At 46.7% G+C, this 20,406-nt stretch overlaps 1 protein-coding gene across 3 annotated transcripts in view; it reads right to left on the reverse strand.

Moving 5' to 3' along the window:
* The window catches only part of CMIP (c-Maf inducing protein), a 181,251-nt gene that overhangs the window by 27,556 nt on the left and 133,289 nt on the right, over nucleotides 1-20,406 (reverse strand). For all 3 annotated transcript variants that reach the window (XM_053271156.1, XM_053271157.1, XM_053271158.1), the window contains 5 exons: nucleotides 11,703-11,765; nucleotides 10,635-10,715; nucleotides 6,104-6,207; nucleotides 3,896-4,000; nucleotides 2,259-2,615 (listed from right to left, as the gene is read on the reverse strand). In XM_053271156.1, the coding sequence (XP_053127131.1) occupies nucleotides 2,259-2,615; nucleotides 3,896-4,000; nucleotides 6,104-6,207; nucleotides 10,635-10,715; nucleotides 11,703-11,765 (710 nt within the window). The remainder of the gene's footprint in view (nucleotides 1-2,258; nucleotides 2,616-3,895; nucleotides 4,001-6,103; nucleotides 6,208-10,634; nucleotides 10,716-11,702; nucleotides 11,766-20,406) is intronic.

A 20,406-nucleotide genomic window follows, 5' to 3' on the forward strand; every position in this document is an offset into this window, starting at 1 on the left:
CTGCCACTGCCTGCCATTTCCTCTCCCCCCTCCCCCTCCCCGTTTTTGCAGCCACCTGCCGCCTTCTCCCCCCACCCCACCCCAACTCTTTCTCTCCCCGCCCGCCTGCCCATTGGCCTTCTCTTCGCCGCTGCCACCGTCGCTTTCCTCTCCCCCTCCCAGCAGCTTGCTCGCGAACTCTCGCAAGAGCTGCCACGCATGGGACTAGCCACGGGCACGTCTTAGCAAATTATATAGAGAGATGACTCTTTCTTTTATAGTTGCCGTTTCACAAGTTAATTATTTTATGTTTGTAAGCAGCATCATGATCAAACCTATTGAAGATGAAAGTATCTGTTTTGTTTTCCAAATATAGCTGATGCCATAAAAGATGGGTCCCAATCTCTTTTGGCCGGACAAATGCCCAACTCCATTCCCAGGGCAACATCCGCCTCCCTGCCACCCCAAAGAATCTCTTTCAGTAAAGTCTGATCTCGGCCCCTCTTCGATCACAAAGCCAGCAGAGCTCAGGAATGTGCAAGGAGGCATTAATCCACAGGAAGCAAGAGGGCAGTCGAGCCGCTCTGCCACCACCTCGCTGGCTGCTACTCGGGGACTTCTCCAAAATCCCTAATCATGCAAAAAATTAACAGCAGCTGTGCAAGCATCTCTGCCAAGTCCACGCAAAGCTCCCGGCAGGCCGGCTGATAGACTGCAAGGCATGCTGGGGCTTTCGGAGCTCCGGCGTGCCCCCCTCCCCCCCCCGGCAAAGCACTCTCCCCCTGCTGGAAACTCGCAGCGTCTCAGCCTGGACCCCAAAATCCACCACAGCAAATCCAATCAGCTCCGGCTTAAAGAGCAGTTTCGCCTCGGGGCTGCTGCTCCTGGCCGGCGGACACTGAAGGGCCTTCCCCCCACCCCCTTCCCGGTGTCGGCTTTCGGCTCGCACGAAAAGCCGCCCTGCGGGTCACGTCCGACCGAAACAATCCCAAAACATATTAGCAGCCGGGGCAACCCCGATAAACATGACATCAGAGAATGCATCAGGGGCATTTGGACTATGGGGCTGACCTATGGAGGAATGCGGAGGAGAAGGGGATTGAAGCCAGGCAAGCCTGTTTGTTGCTGTACAACGTCAACATGTCGGCAGTCCTGCACTGGCTTTTTGCTGCTGGGTGCCTTGTTTACAAGCTCCATCCTTCGGCGGCATGCTCTCAAAATGGTGTGCAATTCCCATTAAAGCAAACCCATTAAAATCAACAGACAAGCAAAGGAACCCGAATCAATGTAAAACATCCACACAAAAATGAATGAGGAGAGGAGAGCTGGTCTTAGGGTAGCAAGCGTGCCTTGTCCTGTTAGCTAAGCAGGGTCCCACCTGGTTGCATAGGAATGGGAGACTAGAAGTGTGAGCACTGCGCAAGAGATTCCCCTCCGGGGATGGAGCCACTCTGGGAAGAGCAGAAGGTTCCCTCCCTGGCAGCATCTCCAAGACAGGGCTGAGAGAGATTCCTGCCTGCAACTTTGAAGAAGCCGCTGCCAGTCTGTGAAGACAATACTGAGTAAGATGGGCCAATGGTCTGACTCAGTATATGGCAGCTTCCTATGTTCCAGCCATGGTGAAGATTCATATTCTGTAGTCAGAGGAACACAGGAAGCTGCCTTATACTGGGTCAGACCATCAGTCCATCTAGCTCAATATTGTCTACACTGACTGGCAGCGGCTCTCCAAGGTTTCAGGCAGGAGTCTCTCCCAGCATGCCCTGGGCATGATGCCAGGGAGTGAACTGGGGACCTTCTGCAGGCAAAGCAGATGCTCTACCCATGGGTTACAGCCCCATCGCCTAAGGGGAATATCTTATAGCCGACAATGCACACAGGTAGTCACCCATCCAAATGCAAACCAGGGCCGACCATGCTTAGCAAAGCAGACCATTCATGCCCAGCTCTTGTCCTCATTGGGGAGAAGGAGAAGGCTGACTCATGAGCGAAGCAGGGCATGCAGCCACAGGCAACGGCATCCAGGCCTTGCAAAATACGCCCGGGGGTCAACAAGCAAAGACAACTGGCCATTTTCATCCGCCTGGTGCTATTTTTGGAGCCCCAGCAGCTGGGCCAGATGTCTCCTCCAGACACGAGGCATGGATGCCGGCTTTCGATTTATGGCCCTGTTATGTGTACACCTCCCTGGATGCCTGCAGATGTCGGCGGAGAAGAAGCCGGGCGGAGTTGACTCCCCCTTCCCCCCGCCCCGACTCGGCACACAAGCCGTGACTCACAGCATCTTGAGTATTTCCACGTAGCAGCCCAGGATGCGGTCCGCCTGGGCGCTGAGCTCGATGCTCATGGTGCTGCAGGTGGGGCTGACCATCAGGCAGTCGATCAGGTTGGGCTCGCTGTCCGGTGCCACGCTGGCCGTCATCTTCTGGTTGGCGGCGTTGTTGCGCTCCACCTCCACGTGGATCTCGTTGGACGTGACGATGACCGACTTGAGGCGGGACTCCTGGGCCAGCGTGGCCTCCTGGGAGACCAGGTCGGGGCTCGTGTGCAGGAGGCGGAGGGGCAGGTTGGGCTTGCGGTCGCAGGGCTGCTGGCAGCCGTTCCGGATTTCCTTCAGGCTGGGGGAGTTGTCCCGGCTGGGTTTGAGGAAGACGAGAAAAATAAAAATAAAAATAAGAATAAGCCGCCCGGCTTAGCCAGACATCACAAGGACAGCAGGGAGGAGGCTGCGCTGAGCAGCCGCGCTGGGTTGCAAAAGCTCTGTTTGGATCTTGGCCATTGCCCTATTTATATCAGGCGGGGACAAACATCTCCAAAAGAACTTGCAGTACAGGGCCGGTTTCGCAAAGGCAGCCTCAGTGGGGAAGAACGCACCCCTCCCTTCCAGATGACGCAAAACGGTGATGCAATTCCTACTCCAGCAAACAGCTGGCTACAGAGAGCAGCTCTAAGGGAGAGGCCTTCTACCGAGTCAGAGCCTTGGTCTACCTAGCTCCGGATGGCCTACACCAGGCCTGCTCGACTTTGGCCCTCCTGCAGATGTTGGCCTAAAAGCAGGGTTTCTTAACCGTGGGCCCCCAGATGCTGTTGGACTACAACTCCCATCATCCTCAGCCACAAAGGCCATGTCTGGGGATGACGGGAGTTGCAGTCCAACAACATCTGGGGGCCCAAGGTGAAGAAACCCTGGCCTAAAGTAAAGGCAAAGTGTCCCGTCAGGTCAATGTCGACTCCTGGTGACCACACAGCCTTGTGGTTTTCTTTTGGTAGAAGACAGGAGAGGTTTACCATTGCTATCTCCTGCACAGTATGAAATGATACCTTTCAGCATCTTCCTATATCGCTGCTGCCCATTATAGGTGTTTCCCATAGTCTGGGAAACAGACCAGCGGGGATTCGAACTGGCAACCTCTGGCTTGCTAGTCAAGTCATTTCCCCGCTGTGCCATTAGGTGGCTTCAGTACTAAGGTGCAGATACAAAATATACACTTGGAATGGTGCACACGTGTTTAGAAGACCATGTTTCCCCACAATATACCTGGAAGCGCAGGCCTAATCCTTTTCACTTGCCGCCGTGGCATGTATGATGGCGAAACTGCTTCATATACGCGTGCACATACCTCTCACAGCTGAGGCACTGCCTTATGTATTTTGTCCTCAGGTACCCAAAGCCGAGGTGCAATCAATGCACGTAAAAATCAGGGCGGCTCAACTCTGGCCCGCCTGCAGATGTTAGCCCACAGCTCGCTGGCTATTGGCCGCTGTGACTGGGGATTATGGGAGTTGTAGTCCAAAAACAGCTGGGGGTGGGGGGTTGCAAAGTTGAGCAAGCCGGTCATAAATCAACCCGAAGCTTCAATGTGCTGTATGCAGAGCAAAAGGGAAGCGCATAAAGGTGAGAAAGATGGGGACCAACCTGTTGATGAATTCTTCGTAGCACGAGTAAATGGCTGCTAGACAGACCGCGACCAGGTTTGGCAGCACCCTGGGGTGAGGACACTGCCCAGTCGGACCATGCATGCTGGGACGACAAAAAAGGAGCTACATGAGAGCTCGTCGCACAGTGCGGAAAGCAAAGGCACCATCCAGGGATACAGAACGCAGCACAGGACTAGAGCCCGGGCAGCGGGCACAACTTTATGTGGAATCGTAGTATATCTGCTTTGCAACAAAATAAAAATGAAACCCTACCAACTCTGTTTCTGTTCTAATCGGCTTGCTCCATTATGTAGCTGTGACACTCCTGTCGCCTTATACAGGGTTAAGGGATCAGGGGAGAGTTGCAGGATCATGTTCTCCCATCCAGCCCTTCCTGTTCCCTCCTCCCAGGGACTTTGAGCATAGCTCAGGGTTATGTCAGCGCTGACCCGAACCAGGGTTAATGCCAGGGCTGCACAACTCGAGCCTTCCAGCTGTTTTCGGACTACAACTGCCATCACCCCCTGCCACAGTGGCCAGTAGTCAGGGATGATGGGAGTTATAGGCCACCAACAGCTGGAGGACTAAAAGTTGTGCCGCTCTGGTTAATGCTAACCAGGGTTCGCGATTGAGCAGGGACTTGAAAGCACATTCCAGCCCTGGTTAAACGAAAACCCTGGTTGATCAAATATTCTTTTACTTGGCCGATTTCTGCCCTGCCTTTTGGACTGGAGACCCCAAAGTGCCACCCAATGTTGACAGATGGGCAACAGATTGGGCATCAACCTTCAATTTTAAACACATCAAATCAAAGCCACAGCAAATAAAACCCAGCCCAGCTGAAGCAGGAGCAGGAGCAAGCACTGATGTGTTCGCCTGCCTTGCTGCTGCTGCTTCCGACAGATTTCCTGGTCACAGATGGCCACCCAGTCCTCTTGCTGTGCTCCAGACTTCATCCTTCCAGCCCTGTCTCCAGATAGCCAGCCGGTAGCTTCTCTCTAGCCTGCCTGCCTCTTAGATATTTGCTCATCCTCAGATTGAGTGCTCGATGAATACCTGTGTTTCCAAACTTTCACACATTACATTTTTAGGTGTACTTTAAAAACTATGTATGTATGTATGTATGTATGTATCTATCTATCTATCTATCTATCTATCTATCTTAATTGTGCACATAACATAATGCACGAAGCTGCTCTCTGCCCCTACAGAAAGTATTGCCAACTGGCTATTATTTTACGGAGCTAACCAGTAATGTTGCATTCCAGCAGGGAACAAGTATCATGCTCCAAAAAGCAAGGAATTACATGTCAGAACTGCCCCGACAAATATTTCTTGCTGTCAACCCAGGGGTTCTCAAACGTGGATCCTCAGCTGATGTTGGGCTACAATTCCCATCATCCCCAGCCACAATGGCCTTTGTGATGGGAGATGATGGAAGTTGTAGTCCAACAATATCTGGGGGCCCACGGTCAAGGATGCCTGTATGAACCCATATTCGGTCCCATTATATTCTGGCTGTATCAGTCCCACCTCACCTTTGTCCAGCCGCCCCACCCAAGGGGTAGAGCTGCTACAGTGTTCCCTCTAACAAGGATTCCCAGATGTTGTTGACTACAACTCCCTGAATCCCCAGCCAAAGTCCACTGCAGCTAGGGATGCTGGGAGTTGTAGTGCACAACATCTGGGAATCCCTGTTAGAAGGAACAGTGGGCAGCGATCTCAGAAATTAAGATCTAGCTATTGTAGTCTCTACACACACAAATTTAAATGTTACAGCTAGGAGACAGGCAACTCCAGTCATTGGTTTACATCCAAGACTGTTACTCATGAGTCATCCCATTGAAATGGGATCAGTTTTACTTGTCCTATTAATTTCAAGGGGAGTGCTCGGTGCTAATTTTCTAAAGGCTGTCAGTCAGGCAGAGGGCTTCAGCCTGTAGCCAACCAATCAGGAGCAGCCTTCACTCTCCTTCCTCCCCTTCTGCAGTGGACACATCGCTGAGGATGTGTCGGATTCAAGCCAGCAGTGCTCGGATGGGGAACGAACAGCATGGCTTCAGCAGGAAGAGGCCTCCGAGTACCCAGCCCCCAGCCGGAGCCCTTCAAGTACCCCTCGGGGCATCAGGACTCCCTGTTGGGAGCGCCTTCATCAAAGGATTGCAAAGCTCAGAGGTGCAGAGACAGCGACCTAACAAGTTCTGACCTGTGGATAAACTTCTTCACCACCTCCATGCCAGCGTTCAGTTCATTCAAGGCCAGAATGTACTCCTGAGTAAAGAGCCTCAATCGAGGGCACTTCCCAAAATCCTGTCCAAAACAGGAGAGAGAGAGAGCAAATCATACTAACGAAGGATGTACACGTGGCTTCAAGTGGCAAACTTGGGACAAGAAGCTATTCACTCGGACGTTTCTGAACACCACAAAGGAAGCATTAGACATTTCATAACCCTGCCGCTCTCAATTGAAACTCATCGCTCTCCCTTGGTCTTCCTATTTTTCCTATGCTACTGGACTCATATAAAAAGAGCAATGAAGAATATTCTATTAGTCTTTTTATTGTCACACACTAAGAATTCCGCATGTCCATAGAATGAATGAATTAACGGTGACGTTGGGATTGTTCTTTGCTAACTGAACGCGAAGAGAACGGGTTATATGTGGCCATGGCAAAACGGACAGCAAATGTTAGGGGTAAAGGCGGGAAAGCAGAAATGGAAAGCGACTGTGAGGAACTGACAACCCTTAATTCAGTTTTGGCAAAACACAGCGCATGCTTCTAGGAATGCTGCACATGTGTTTTGAGCTATAGTATTAAAACCGCAGCTGTAAAGAAGGCCAATTCCACTCTAGGAGTCATTAGGAAAGGGACTGGAAAGAAACTTGCCAATACAGCAACGCCCTTATACAAATCCATGGTGCTACCGCATCGGGGAATACTCTGCTCAGTTCTGGTCTTAAGAAGGATATTGCAGAGCTAGAAATGATGTTGAAAAGGGTAATCAAAATGATCAGGGGGTTGGAGCGACTCCCCTGTGAGCAAAGGCTATAACGGCTGGACCCTTTTAGTTCAGAAAAAAGGTGGGTAAGCGGGGGGGACGGGACATGATAGGTGTGCATAGAATTATACATGGCATGGATAATGGATAAATTGGGGGGGAGGAAAGAGAGAGAAAGAAAGAAAAAGGAAGGAAGGAAGGAAGGTTGGTTTTTCTCCCTCTCTTGGGGTCATCCACTGAAGCTAAATGATTCAGGACAGACAAAAGGAAGTACTTCTTTACACAACATGTAGATAAAACTATGGAATTCACTGCCACTGGATGGGGTGATGATCCCCAATCTAGAGGGTGGTTTTTTTGTTTTTTGTTTTTTAAGGAATTCAACAAATTCACGGAAGGTTGGGCTATTAGTGGCTACTAGCTTTAGTAGCTGTATTTTCCCATCAGCATCAGAGGAGGCATGCCCCGGAACACCAAGTGCTAAGGAACTCCAATGGGAGGAGATGTTGTTCTCTTTCCCCCATCTGTGGGCTTCCCATGAGGCCGGATGTTGGACTGGAGGGACCTTGGCCTGATCCAGCATGTTTGTTTATTTATGTATTTATTTGTTAAATGTTTATACTGCCTTTCATTAAACAATCTCAAGGCGGTTTCTAAAAATTTAAGACAATATAAAACAATTATACAATAAAAGTATTAAATATGCAAATATAAATCTAATTAAAAGTTTTACAAACATACACAACCGGACCATAAAATACAGAGCAGCAACAACAAAAACAACACTCATATAAAAGCCCGGGGGTGGGGGGAGCAAAGATTTCACTTGCTTTCTAAACATTGTGATGGAGACTGAGGAGTGGGTGCCCCCTGGGAGAGCATTTCAAAGTTTGGGGGCAATAACGGAGAAGGCTTTGCCCTGTGTGCATGTTCCTATGTATATGCATAGTATTTGCTAAGCGTGCTTATTGGGGAGTTAAGAATCTGCTTCTGGATATTTATTGTTATTTGTTAGCTGCCCCATAACAAATTGTTCTCTGGGCAGCTCACAAAAACACAGCAGTGAAAGCACCCAATCGAAGCACATAACACAAAACAAACTAATTACAATAGAAAATGTAAGACAAAACATGTTCATTCTTTTAAAAAATGTTTTTAAAGAACTTGAGCGAACAGGAAGTTCTTTACCTGGTGTCTAAAAGAATAAAGTGATGGCATCAGGTGAGCCTCACTGGGAAAGCTATTCCATAAATGGGGTGCCACCACCGAAAAGACCCTCTCCCTAGTAGCCACCCCGCTGCAACCCCTTGCTATTACATTACCCGGGCCAAAGTGATGAATTTTATGTCACACTTCTTCTTGCAGACAAGAAATCTTCTATCACACACAAGGTTGCTAAATGTTGTGCGGCCGCTGTTGTGCGACTGCTTGTGTGGCCAACAAATAATTTCTACCCTTTAGATCTCACCATAAAACATTTGCTTTGTTGATGTATTGTATGACAGATTTCTTATCTGAATGTTGTATAATTTGTTGTGTTTATGTCTGATCTATGATCGCAATAAAGCTATTCATTCACACACACACACAACTAATTTGCCAGAGGCACTCAGAACAGGGCCTCCAAAGACGATCTCAAGGTCCAAGTCATATAGTATAGTAACTCTACATTGGATAGTAACACCTTTTTGTAATTTGCATTCATTTTTGTATGTAAGTAATTTTTTTTTAAAGGATTGTAGGCTGTCTTATTTATTTATTTATTTATTTATTTATTTATTTAGTTAGTTAGTTAGTTAGTTAGATTTATGTGTCACCCTACTCCCATAGGACTCAGGTTTGGGTGAGTCAAAGGCTGATAATTACCAATCAGGTTTTTAGTTTAAAAAAAGAAGAAGGGAAAAATTGTGCCGTTGAGTCATTGTCGACTCCTGACAAACACAGAGCCCTGTGGTTGTCTTTGGTACAATACAGGAGGGGTTTACCATTGCCTTATCCAACGCAATATGAGATGATGACTTTCAGCACCTTCCTATATTGCTGCTGCCCAATATAGGAGTTTCCCATTGTCTAGGAAACACACCAGCAGGGATTCGAACCAACGGCCTCCTGCTCTCTAGGCAGGTTGCTTCCCCGCTGCGCTTTTAGGTGGCTTTAGTTACTTCTACAGGTGTTTGTGGGAAGCTTGCTGCCTGTGAAGATTTGATTCGCCACGCTATTCTGGCGAGCCAATTTACTCCTGCTTCTCGATGAAATGCCTCCGTCTGTTAACTCACAATGCTCGTCTATAAGCCTCCTGGTTCGACTGCAAACAGAAGTGCATGAGATCATAAATGGAATTCAGATGTTTTGACTGATTTATCCTCCCACTTATAGTGCCGTTAGAATAACAAACGTTCCTATGACCTCACATATGGCCATGGTCCAATTCCATCATAGCTAAAAAGATGGAGCAAAGACTTCGATGGCCCTGGCAATACTGAGCCCGTGGAAGAAAAAGACAGGGAGACAGTGAAGATGAGATCTAGCTCCTCGTTACCTTGCTTCCGAGAACTAAAGAATAATTCCCCCCAAAGCCATTGCCAACTGCCATTTCTGAACTTGAACTGCTGTTAACCAATTGGGACATTCAAGCAGTTGGGTTTTTCTCCTTGACTCACAGGCGTTTTTGTTTTTTTAAAAAGCCCCCAAATTGATTTCCATGTTCTAGGAGACAGACGTAGATGAAACGTGAATTAAATCGGGCAGAACACCAGACTCTTAACAAACACACACTTGAGATTCCTGCAGCCACGTGTGAAATTGCAATTTGCAAACAGTTTGCCACTGACGGCATGACAACTGCCACGCTGCTATGGCCTCAAAAACATGGCAAAATTGGTTTTTATGTGCAACTTGGAAAACTGAAAGGGAAAAAGGAAAAGGAAAAGAGCCACCGATAAATCAAGGAATTTGCTGTAGAGCATAGCAAGGGAGTGATTCCATCTCACCGCTGAATTTAGGAAGCAGGGCTGCAACACTGAACCAGTTAATCGGTTTTAATCAGCTGAAAAGGTGTCCTGATTAACTGGGCAGCAGTTTTTTTAAAGTTCTTTTTTAAACTGGATAGAATTTATTTTAAAAAGTCTAATTAAAAAGCTTGGGTGAATAAATGTGTCTTTAGAGATGGAGGCTTTTTATCTCAGCTGGGATCGCATTCCAGAGTCTCAGGGTGGCCCGTCCCTGTGTAGCCACCAGAAAAGCTGGTGGCAACTGCAGACAAATGTCTCTGGATGATTTCAATTGGTGATGGGGCTCAGAGCGAAGAAGACATTCTCTTAGATGGAACAGCCTCCCTAGTGAGAAGGCTAGCATTATCACTTTGTTCTTTTAGACACTGGGGTAAAGACCTTTCACCTAGGTCTTTACAAAAGAGTAAAAAATAAATAAATCAGCGTTTTATTGTAATCTTTTGTTTTGTTTTAATGGTATGTTTTATTCAATTATCTTATTGTTTAACTTTGTGAGCCACCTAGAGAGCAATTGTTATGGGGTGGCTAACAAATAAAGTAATTGACTAATTAATTAATTATGATTATTATTAGTGGGAGAGGAATAAAGGACTTAAAGAGTATCCCATTCCTCCATGCTTCTTCCTAGAAATATGAAAATGACACAGTAGGCAAGGTACAATGCTTGTTTTACGGAGAACCTCCTCAAGAGCTTGCTCCTAAACCTGCCCTACTCAATGCAACTCACCATGTTATGTTTGAGAATTCTTTGCACAACCGGAGTGAACACTTCTATGACGACCATGGACCGAGGGCGTTCTCTGCAGTGCTGTGTTGAGAAACCAGAAAATATTTTAAAATGTGGGGAAAGCATGACCTCTGACAGTGAATTAACACAGGCACCATTTAATTAGAAAAAGCAAAACATATGCGTCAAAGGAATTTACATGGTTTGGGGTGATAAAACATGCACCGATATAGAAATAGGAAGGGCTAGACTAAAAGAGATGGCTGTTGCGTGCCGGGGACCCCTCGGCTTGATTCTCCAAATGCAAACCTCACCTGTGCAAGGCCTTCATCCAGATCCAGAGTGCTTAGCCTGTCACTTTTCACAATTTTTCTTGAGGAAAGCCAGGAGCAACTCAAGTCTATCTCACTGCTTCTGAAACCCCCCATTGCTTCCAGAGTGAAAGAGAGTCACTCCACAACCGGTGCTGGGAAAGGCTTAATATTGTGGCTGAGGTCCTAACAAAGTGCTCGCAGAGGGACACGGTGCTAGCGTAAAGCTGTTGTGCGCCAAATCTGGAGCGTGCCCTCCTGACCAGTGTTGCACTTCCTCAAACACGCTTGCGCCCTGCAGCGTAACGCCTTTTATTTTAAAAGGAACTTTTGTTCAAGAGCGCTGATAGTGAAATTCCAAGGATCCCTGGTTTTTAGCGCAACGAGGCAATCTTTTTGCACCATTCATCAGGATGTCAGCCAGTGAGATGTTTGAGATTTGCAGCAGCAGTGAAAGAGAAGGGGGTCTCTCACCATGACGGGCAAAGGCCATCACTCATACGGCCACCAATGGTGGCCTAGTAGCCACTTTTGTGGATATGGACTTGCAAATGACTTTGCATTGTAAACTCTACAACATGTCGGCCAGGATTAATGACTCCTTTGCACCAGCACACGTGCAGGAGTTTCAAAAAGTATGCAGAGGCTACCTGCATAGGGAATATCCTGCCCCATATGCATCAACAAACCCTGGGTATCTTGGAATACCTGAAATGAGCATTTTCTAATGTTATGGGGGATGAATATTCAGAAATACCTTGCAGAAAAATTCACACAAGTCAGGAGGTGGATGGTTGTTTTCCAGCAAAGGTGCAATTGCCTAAAAAGAATAAGGGGGATGGGGGGAGGAAAGAGATTAATTGATTGATATTTGCCTGCATAAGGAGAATCTCAATCTCTCTCTATTTGAGAGAGATTGAGATTCTCTCTCTCTCTCTCTCTCTCACACACACACACAACACACACACACACACACACACACACACGAGAGAAAATGGGAAACCATCTCTCTCTCTCTTTCTAGATATATGGAAAAAATACAACAACAACAACTAAAAACAGAATGAAATCTCTCCAGGTCACATCAAAATGTAATTATCCTTAACAAAAAGTCAATAAGCATGTATCAAAACTGATAAAACTACCTGTGGCCAATCATTTCCACCAATATGAATCTCTCTTTTTCACATTACTGCATAGTTCCATGATATATTTAGCTATGCATTCATTGTGTGTTCCCTTCTTTTCAATTTAAAAAAGAACAATACATGTAATCAGGTTTGCTTGCTTTTTAACTTTCCAATCACAAGTTACACCAAGATCAGTTGGGCCTCATTTATTTGCTTCTGACCATGGGTCACAGCAAATACAGGGAAACAAATGTTAGATCTTCCAGTACAATAGCTGGCGATGATACAAATTAAAAGATGGAACCTACATTTACAAATGAAAACAAAAACAAACTAGGAATTCAAATCAGATTACGGGCTGATCCCTTAGACGTCATTTTTTCCACTTGTTATTGGCTTGCTTTCTCGAAAAGGACGGCCCTTTAATGTGGCATGGTGAGGCCATCCCCCCTCCGGTGGCAGATCACTGGGTGACAAAATGCTCCTTGCTCTCACCATCAGGGCAGCTCTTCAGGACTGATCTGACCCTTCCAAGCTTTCCAAGGAGCTTCTCTGCTCACATCCCAAATAATATAAGAAACATGAGGAGAGAGAGAAGCAGAGGCTGCTGGAGACCTTCTCTACTCTCTGTCCACTGTGTCACTTCCAGAGCTTGGAAGAGTCGGTTTTGAAAGGGGGCTGGCCCCCATCCAGAGCATGAGGCAAGGCAGCATTGAGTTGCTACAACTTCAGCCACTCTTATGAGATGTCACCCATAGGGTTCCCAGGTGGCCTCCCCTCCAGGCACTGGACAGGCCAAGAACAGCTTGGCTACAACAGTCCTGTGCCTTCAGACCAGCCCTTGGAACTACTCAAAAGATGATCCCTGTAACACTCAAACACATTTTGTGCAGCAGCAAATCCATTTCTAATCTTCGGCACTGCTGATTCAAAGGAAGCTACTTTGTGAGTCACATACTTTCTCCCCTATCAGCAAGAAGATAGCGAATTTTCACATAGCATACAAACACCAAGACGGCACGTAAGAGTTATGTTTAAGTGAACATTAAGAGAAAGTTGTTGTAAACTGAAAAGCACTCTTCCTCCCACCCACCCACCCCCTCCGCCCCTTTCTCATTTACAGTGTGGTATATGGCACAGCGGGGAAGCAACCTGCCTAGAGAGCAGGAGGCTGTGGGTTCAAATCCCTGCTGGTCTGTTTCCCAGGAAATGGGAAACTCCTATATCGGGTTGCAGCAGCCTGTAAACTGAGACGGGAACAATTGAGTAGTTGTAACTGAGATTTTTGTATAACCTGATGTTTTGTTATCTAAGTTTTACTGTTTTGATTTTGTTCTGTTTTATGCTGGTTTATATTTTGCTGTGTATGCTGACTGGTCATTGACCGTAATAAATTATTACTTACTACTCCTATATCGGGCAGCAGTGATATAGGAAGGTGCTGAAAGCCATCCTCTCATAGCGTGCGGGAGGAGGCAAGGATAATCCGTAATTTGTAGAAATCCGTAATTTGAACTCTTTACTGACCTTCAGGAGAGCCCTTAAGACTTATCTGTTTGGCCTGGCCTTCCAGGGTTTTTAAATTGTTGTAGGGTGTTTTTTTTGTGTGTGTGTTGTTGTTTTTTAAATGTACTGGGTTTTTTTAGGGTTTTTGATTGTTTTATGGTATTTTAAGATTTTTGTTTTTCTTGTTGACTGATTTTAACTGTTTTTGTTTTGTTTGTAAATGGCCCTAGGCCAAATTGGGAGGGGCGATATAAAAATTCAATCAATCAATCAATCAAATAATCAATAAAATCCCCTCCTACCAAGAAAACCACAGGGCTTTGTGGTCGCCAGGAGTCAACACCGACTCGATGGCACAACCTTTCCTTTCCATAGTGTTTAGAGTGTTGGACTAGGACTGGGAAGACCTGAGTTCAAATCCACATTTAGCCACTCACTACATGACCCTGGGCCAGTCACTTATCTCTCAGTGTAACCTACCTCACAGGCTTGAGGAAAAAGATAACCATGTGCATCGCTCTAGGCTCCTTGGAGGAAAGGTGCAATACACATGTAACAAATAAATAAAGCAAATAAATACTTTACAAATGCAGGCATTTTGTTTGTTTATTCTTATATCCCACTTTCTTGCAAATATAGCACTCAAAGTGGGCAGCCAGGCAACGAAAGATGTCTGTGGACGAGTGACTCAGGAGACTTACAGTGAGGGAAATAAGTATTTGATCCCCTGCTGATTTTGTCCGTTTGCCCCCTGACACAGAAATGACCAGGCTAGAATTGGAATGGTAGGTTTATTGTAGCTGTGAGAGACAGAACAACAACAAACAAACCCTCAAAAGCCCAGTGCCCAAAAGTTAGCGATGGATTTGCATTGTAGTGAGGGAAATAAGTATTCGATCCCTTCACAAAAGATGTCTTAGTACTTGGTGGCAAAACCCTTGCTGCCAATCCCAGAGGTCAGACGTTTTTTGTAGTTGGCCACCAGGTTTGCACACAACCCAGGAGGGATGTTGTCCCACTCCTCTTTGCAGATCCTCTCCAAGTCAGAAAGGTTTCGAGGCTGATGTTGGGCAACCCGAACCTTCAGCTCCCTCCACAGATTTTCTATGGGATTAAGGTCTGGAGACTGGCTGGGCCACTCCAGGACCTTCATGTGCTTCTTCTTGAGCCACTCCTTTGTTGCCTTGGCTGTGTGTTTTGGGTCATTGTCATGCTGGAATACCCATCCACGACCCATTCTCAATGCCCTGGCTGAGGGAAGGAGGTGCTCACCCAAGATCTGACGGTACATGGTCCCGTCCATCGTCCCTTTGATGCGGTGAAGGTGTCCTGTCCCCTTAGCAGAAAAACACCCCCAAAGCATAATGTGTCCACCTCCATGTTTGACGGTGGGGATGGTGTTCTTGGGCTCATAGGCAGCATTCCTCCTCCTCCACACACGGCGAGTTGAGTTGATGCCAAAGAGCTCGATTTTGGTCTCATCTGACCACAACATTTTCACCCAGTTCTCCTCTGGATCATTCAGATGTGCATTGGCAAACTGCAGACGGGCCTGTACATGTGCTGCCTTGAGCAGGGGGACCTTGTGGGCACTGCAAGATTTCAGTCCTTCACGGCGTAGTGTGTTACCAATTGTTTTCTTGGTGACTATGGTTCCAGCTGCCCTGAGATCATTGACAAGTCCCCCCCGTGTAGTTCTGGGCTGCTTTGTCACCGTTCTCATGATCATTGCAACTCCACGAGGTGAGATCTTGCATGGAGCCCCAGACCGAGGGAGATTGACAGTTATTTTGTGTTCCTTCCATTTGCGAGTTATCGTGCCAACTGTAGTCACCTTCTCACCAAGCTGCTTGGCGATAGTCTTGTAGCCCAGTCCAGCCTTGTGCAGGTCTACAACCTTGTCCCTGACATTCTTCGACAGCTCTTTGGTCTTGGGCATGGTGGTGAGTTTGGAAGCTGAGTGATTGCTTGCTTCTATGGACAGGTGTCTTTTATACAGGTACTATAACAAGCTGGGATTAGGAGCACTCCCTTACAGAGGGTGTTCCTCATCTCAGCTCCTGACCTGCATATAGTGAAAAAACACCTGGGAGCCTGAAATCTTGCTGGTTGATAGGGGATCGAATACTTATTTCCCTCACTACAATGCAAATCCATCGCTGACTTTTGGGCACTGGGCTTTTGAGGGTTTGTTTGTTGTTGTTCTGTCTCTCACAGCTACAATAAACCTACCATTCCAATTCTAGCCTGGTCATTTCTGTGTCAGAGGGCAAACGGACAAAATCAGCAGGGGATCAAATACTTATTTCCCTCAGTGTACTAGCAAAGACAACTCAGAGCTCAGGGATGTAACAAAACCCACCCCAGACCTTGTCTGCAGAAAGCATCTGAACTTTCCTGCCTTTCTGAAAGCGTGTCCTCTCAAAACAAGCCTCTTTGCTTTTCAATAATTTGGGCAATCCTTTCCGTATCACTAGGCCACCCAATGTGCGACTGGCAATCAACTTTCCCGCATCTGATCTTTGTCTTTATCGAACACACGACTGAAAACCGGGAGCAGGTCCAGCTTCCAGATCAAGGTAGGAGGCTTCTGCTGCCCTAATGACAAACATGTGAATGGTCCGGCCAAGTCAGACTATTGGCCCATGTAGCGCACTTGGCTTTCTCACACTGTCAACACCTTTCCACGTTCTCCAAGGGGTTTCCCAGCTCTGCTACCTTTTTGAACAGGACCTTTCAACCATCAAAACACAAACACACACACCCCTTCTTTCTCAAAGTTTCAGCTCGGATACCCCATATAAGTGGCCACAGGAGAGAGGGCATGCCTTCTTCTTCTGCCTGTGGGCTTCCCAGTGGCATCTGGTGAGCCACTGTGTGAAGCAGGATGTTGGACTAGATGGGCCATGGGCCTGATCCTGCAGGGCTGTTCTTATAAGCAGTCCATAATTATGCCCACCTCATTATACTTCCTCAAGAAACTGGCAAGTCCTTAGCTATTGGAAAACAGATACAGGTTCATCTGTACATTCTGGATATATATTTGACTTGTTAAAATAAAGTGTGCCGTCGGGTCGGTATCAACTCCTGACGACCACAGAGCCCTGTGGTTGTCTTTGGTAGAATACAGGAGGGGTTTCCCATTGCCATCTCCTGCACAGTGTGAGACTATGCCTTTCAGCATCTTCCTAGATCGCTGCTGCCCAGACTTGTATAATCAGTTTTGAGTGCGCGCTACATAGCATCATAGATTTTTCAAAAAGGACCACCACCTGGCATGCAAAATCCTTCCTTCTCTCCACAGACTGCCTCATGTCATGGCTGCGTGAATATCGAGAGCTTCAGCTCCTGAACTCCAAAGAGGACAACAGTCAACAGACACACACATACGCTCCCCCTCCCCGCACAGTCTACTTTTATTGATGCTAGTGAGAGACTGGAAGCACAAATTAATCCATTTGGGATGGAAAGGAAATGCAACTGTTGCTTTGGAAATGGATTGCCATGGCGACCACCCTGCTGGAGTGGATGGAAGGGCTCCGTTAAGTGCAATTCGCTCCCGGTGACAGCTAAGCTTTACTGCTGTGTCACATCTGCTGGAAGATTTGCCCAGCCATGATACGGTCAGGTGAAGCAACAACCTAGATTAGATTACCCAGCAAATCTCCTGGAAATCGCCAGCGGCTGAAATCAAATTAGAAAGACGGGGAGGTGATTTTCACCTCTGATAAATTGCTGGCATCATTAGGATTTTTTTTAATATATCGGCCTCATGGAGAGGAGGTACTGGCTTACCCTCTCATATAATTAATTAAGCAGGAACAGATTACTTAGATCCGAGATATGTCTGGGCACAGAGCAACACTGCAATTCAGCAATCCACGGATTGCTGGGTCTGAGCAGCTCTGGGACCCATAGGAACATAGGAAGCTGCCATATACCGAGTCAGACCATTGGTCTATCTAGCTCAGTACTGTCTACACAGACTGGCAGCGGCTTCTCCAGGGCTGCAGGCAGGAATCTCTCTCAGCCCTACCTTGGAGGTGTTGCCAGGGAGGGAACTGGGAACCTAGATGCTCTTCCCAGAGTTGCTCCATCCCCTAAGTGGGGGAATATCTGACAGTGCTCACACATCAAGTCTCCCATTCCTATGCAACCTGGGCAGACCCTGCTTAGCAAAAGGGTCAAGTCCTGCTTGCTACCCCAAGACTCTCAGCTCTCAATCTCAGTCCTGATACTCAAGCTAATCCTTATGCTTGGGCCAGTGTTCTTGCTCTTTATATGGGGCCACACGAGCTGCCATCTTTAATAAGGATAGTCTGGAAGGAAGCAGGCAGCAGGGTTGATAGTGGTGTGGTGTAACCTAGCAAAGGGGCCCAGAGATAGCAGAGGGAAATGGTGGGTTGACTGGTGGAGCTAATCTCGAAGCTCCTATCTTCTGTTGGTTATTGAGGCAGGGGTTCTCAACCCTGGATCCCCAGCTGTTGTTGGAGTACAGCTCCCATCATCCCCAGCCACAAATGTTGTAGCGGGGAACTCATGGTTGAGAACCTCTGTATTAACGATGTTTTTATTCCACATTCATTCATTCATTCATTCAATGTTTATACCGCCCTTCCAAAATGGCGCAGGGCAGTTTACAATTAAAACAAAACTATTAAAATCAATTAACAGTTTTAAAAAACACTATAAAAGAGCATACAACAACAATTAACAATTAAAACATCATAAGACAAAAATTAAACAATCAGAACAATTTAAAAACCCTGAAAAACCAAGTTAATACATTAAAACCATTTACAACATTTTGGAAACCCTGGAAGACCAGGCCAAACAGAGAGGTCTTGAGGGCTCTCCTGAAGGCCAATAATGAATTCAGATTACGGATTTCTGCAGGGAGCACATTCCACAGCCCAGGAGCAGCTACAGAGAAGGCCCGCCTCTGAGTTGCCACCAAATGCACTGGTGGTAGCTGGAGACGGACGTCCTCAGATGACCTTAACGTGCGGTGGGCATCGTGCAGAAGAAGGTGCAATCTGAGGTAATTTGGACTTTAAAAGCCCTCAAGGAGACTTCCTAGGAAGAAAAAGAACTTCCACATACAACTTGACTCTCTCCTTCCTTCAACCATGAACATCTTTGGGCCAAAGTCTGTTATCTCCCTTTATGGAGGCCATCCAAAATCTAATTTTGGGAAATTTATTATGTCTCCCGGGCTGCACTCCAGCAGTCTTACTTCATTTAAAGACAGGGCTCATAAATCAGTACTAATGTATTGGGTCAAATGACAACAACTGATGAAAGACAGGTTGCCTAGAAGACGCCTGGTGGAACAAACACAAATTCCCTAAGCAATGCGAACACCTAAATCTCTATTTATGATCTGTTTTAACTTGCTGGGAATAACTGGTCATAAGACAGCCAGAAGGTCATAAGACAGCCAGAATAACTGGTCATAAGACAGCCATTATGACATTAAGGCTGCAATCCTACGTATGCTTACCTGGGGATAATAAATCTCATTGCACACAATGGGACTGACTCCTGGGTAAACATGCAAAGGACTGAACCGTTAAGAGCAGAACCGATCGTTGTGACGTCCAATTGAACATGGAAACCATGCACACTGCTCACTTTTCTCAACAGCACAGATTTCTTAAGTAGGGCAGTATTTCCCAATGTTATCTTGCAGAATTAACATTTAACTCCTTGAGAAAAACCTTTACTGTCCAAGCCCAGTGTCCCCTGTAATAGGTAATGGATCTCCATCTATTCTTGACTACAGTTCCTATAATCCCTAGCAGCAACGGCTTTTGGCTGGGGATTATGGGAGTTGTAGTCCAGAATAGATGGGGATCCTTTGCCACAGGATAGTGGCAGTCTTAAAGAGGCAGTCCTTTGGCCTGGAGTCCGACACTTCTCTCCAGCTAATCTTGCCTCACCTATCACCTGACATGCAATTTAGGAACATAGGAAGCTGCTATATACTGAGTCAGACCATAGGTCCATCTAGCTCAGTATTGTCTACTACACAGACTGGCAGTGGCTTCTCCAAGGTTGCAGGCAGGAATCTCTCTCAGCCCTCTCTTGGAGATGCTGCCAGGGAGGGAACTTGGAACCTAGATGCTCTTCCCAGAGCGTCTCCATCCCCTGAGGGCAATATCTTCCAGGGCTCATACTTCTAGTCTCCCATCCAAATGCAACCAGAGCAAACCCTGCTTAGTTAAGGGGACAAGTCATGCTTGCTACCACATGACTAGCTCTCCTCTCCATTCAATAGGGCTGGCTTTCTCTCTTATCAGGGTTTAGCTAAGGATCTAATCATGTTTAGCATAAAAATTGTGCTAACATACAGACCATCCTAAGGGGTTCACAAACCTTTTCTCAGCACTGTATTTGTATCTGAGAACTGAAATTCTCAGGAAGCTCTGTGGCTAGTACCACATTGTGTAGCTTTTCTTTGCTCTTACAGAATTGCAACATACACACAGCCATAGACTTTATTATTGGAGGGATCTGTAAGTATTTGAGAATAAAAATTCTTGGGTTAATTTTACTTAAGCCAATACTGGGTTAAATTTACCAGGGAAGGTGATGGAGGAGAAGGAACTGGCTTTTGTGGGAGCTTGGGTTTTAAGGGATTCACTTGAGGGGGATTCACTTTAAGGGATTCACTTCAGGCTCTACTGGTCAGAGGGGTTCAATCTCTGGAGCACTCTCAGGCTTTTGCCTATCATGGCCTCCGGAGGAGACCCCGGAGGAGAGGTCTATCAGTGGCTACTAGTGTGAGGGCTCTAGGCCACCTCCAGCCTCAAAGGTAGGATG

Source organism: Hemicordylus capensis, chromosome 9, assembly GCF_027244095.1.
Source record: "Hemicordylus capensis ecotype Gifberg chromosome 9, rHemCap1.1.pri, whole genome shotgun sequence".
Taxonomy (NCBI): Eukaryota; Metazoa; Chordata; class Lepidosauria; order Squamata; family Cordylidae; genus Hemicordylus; species Hemicordylus capensis.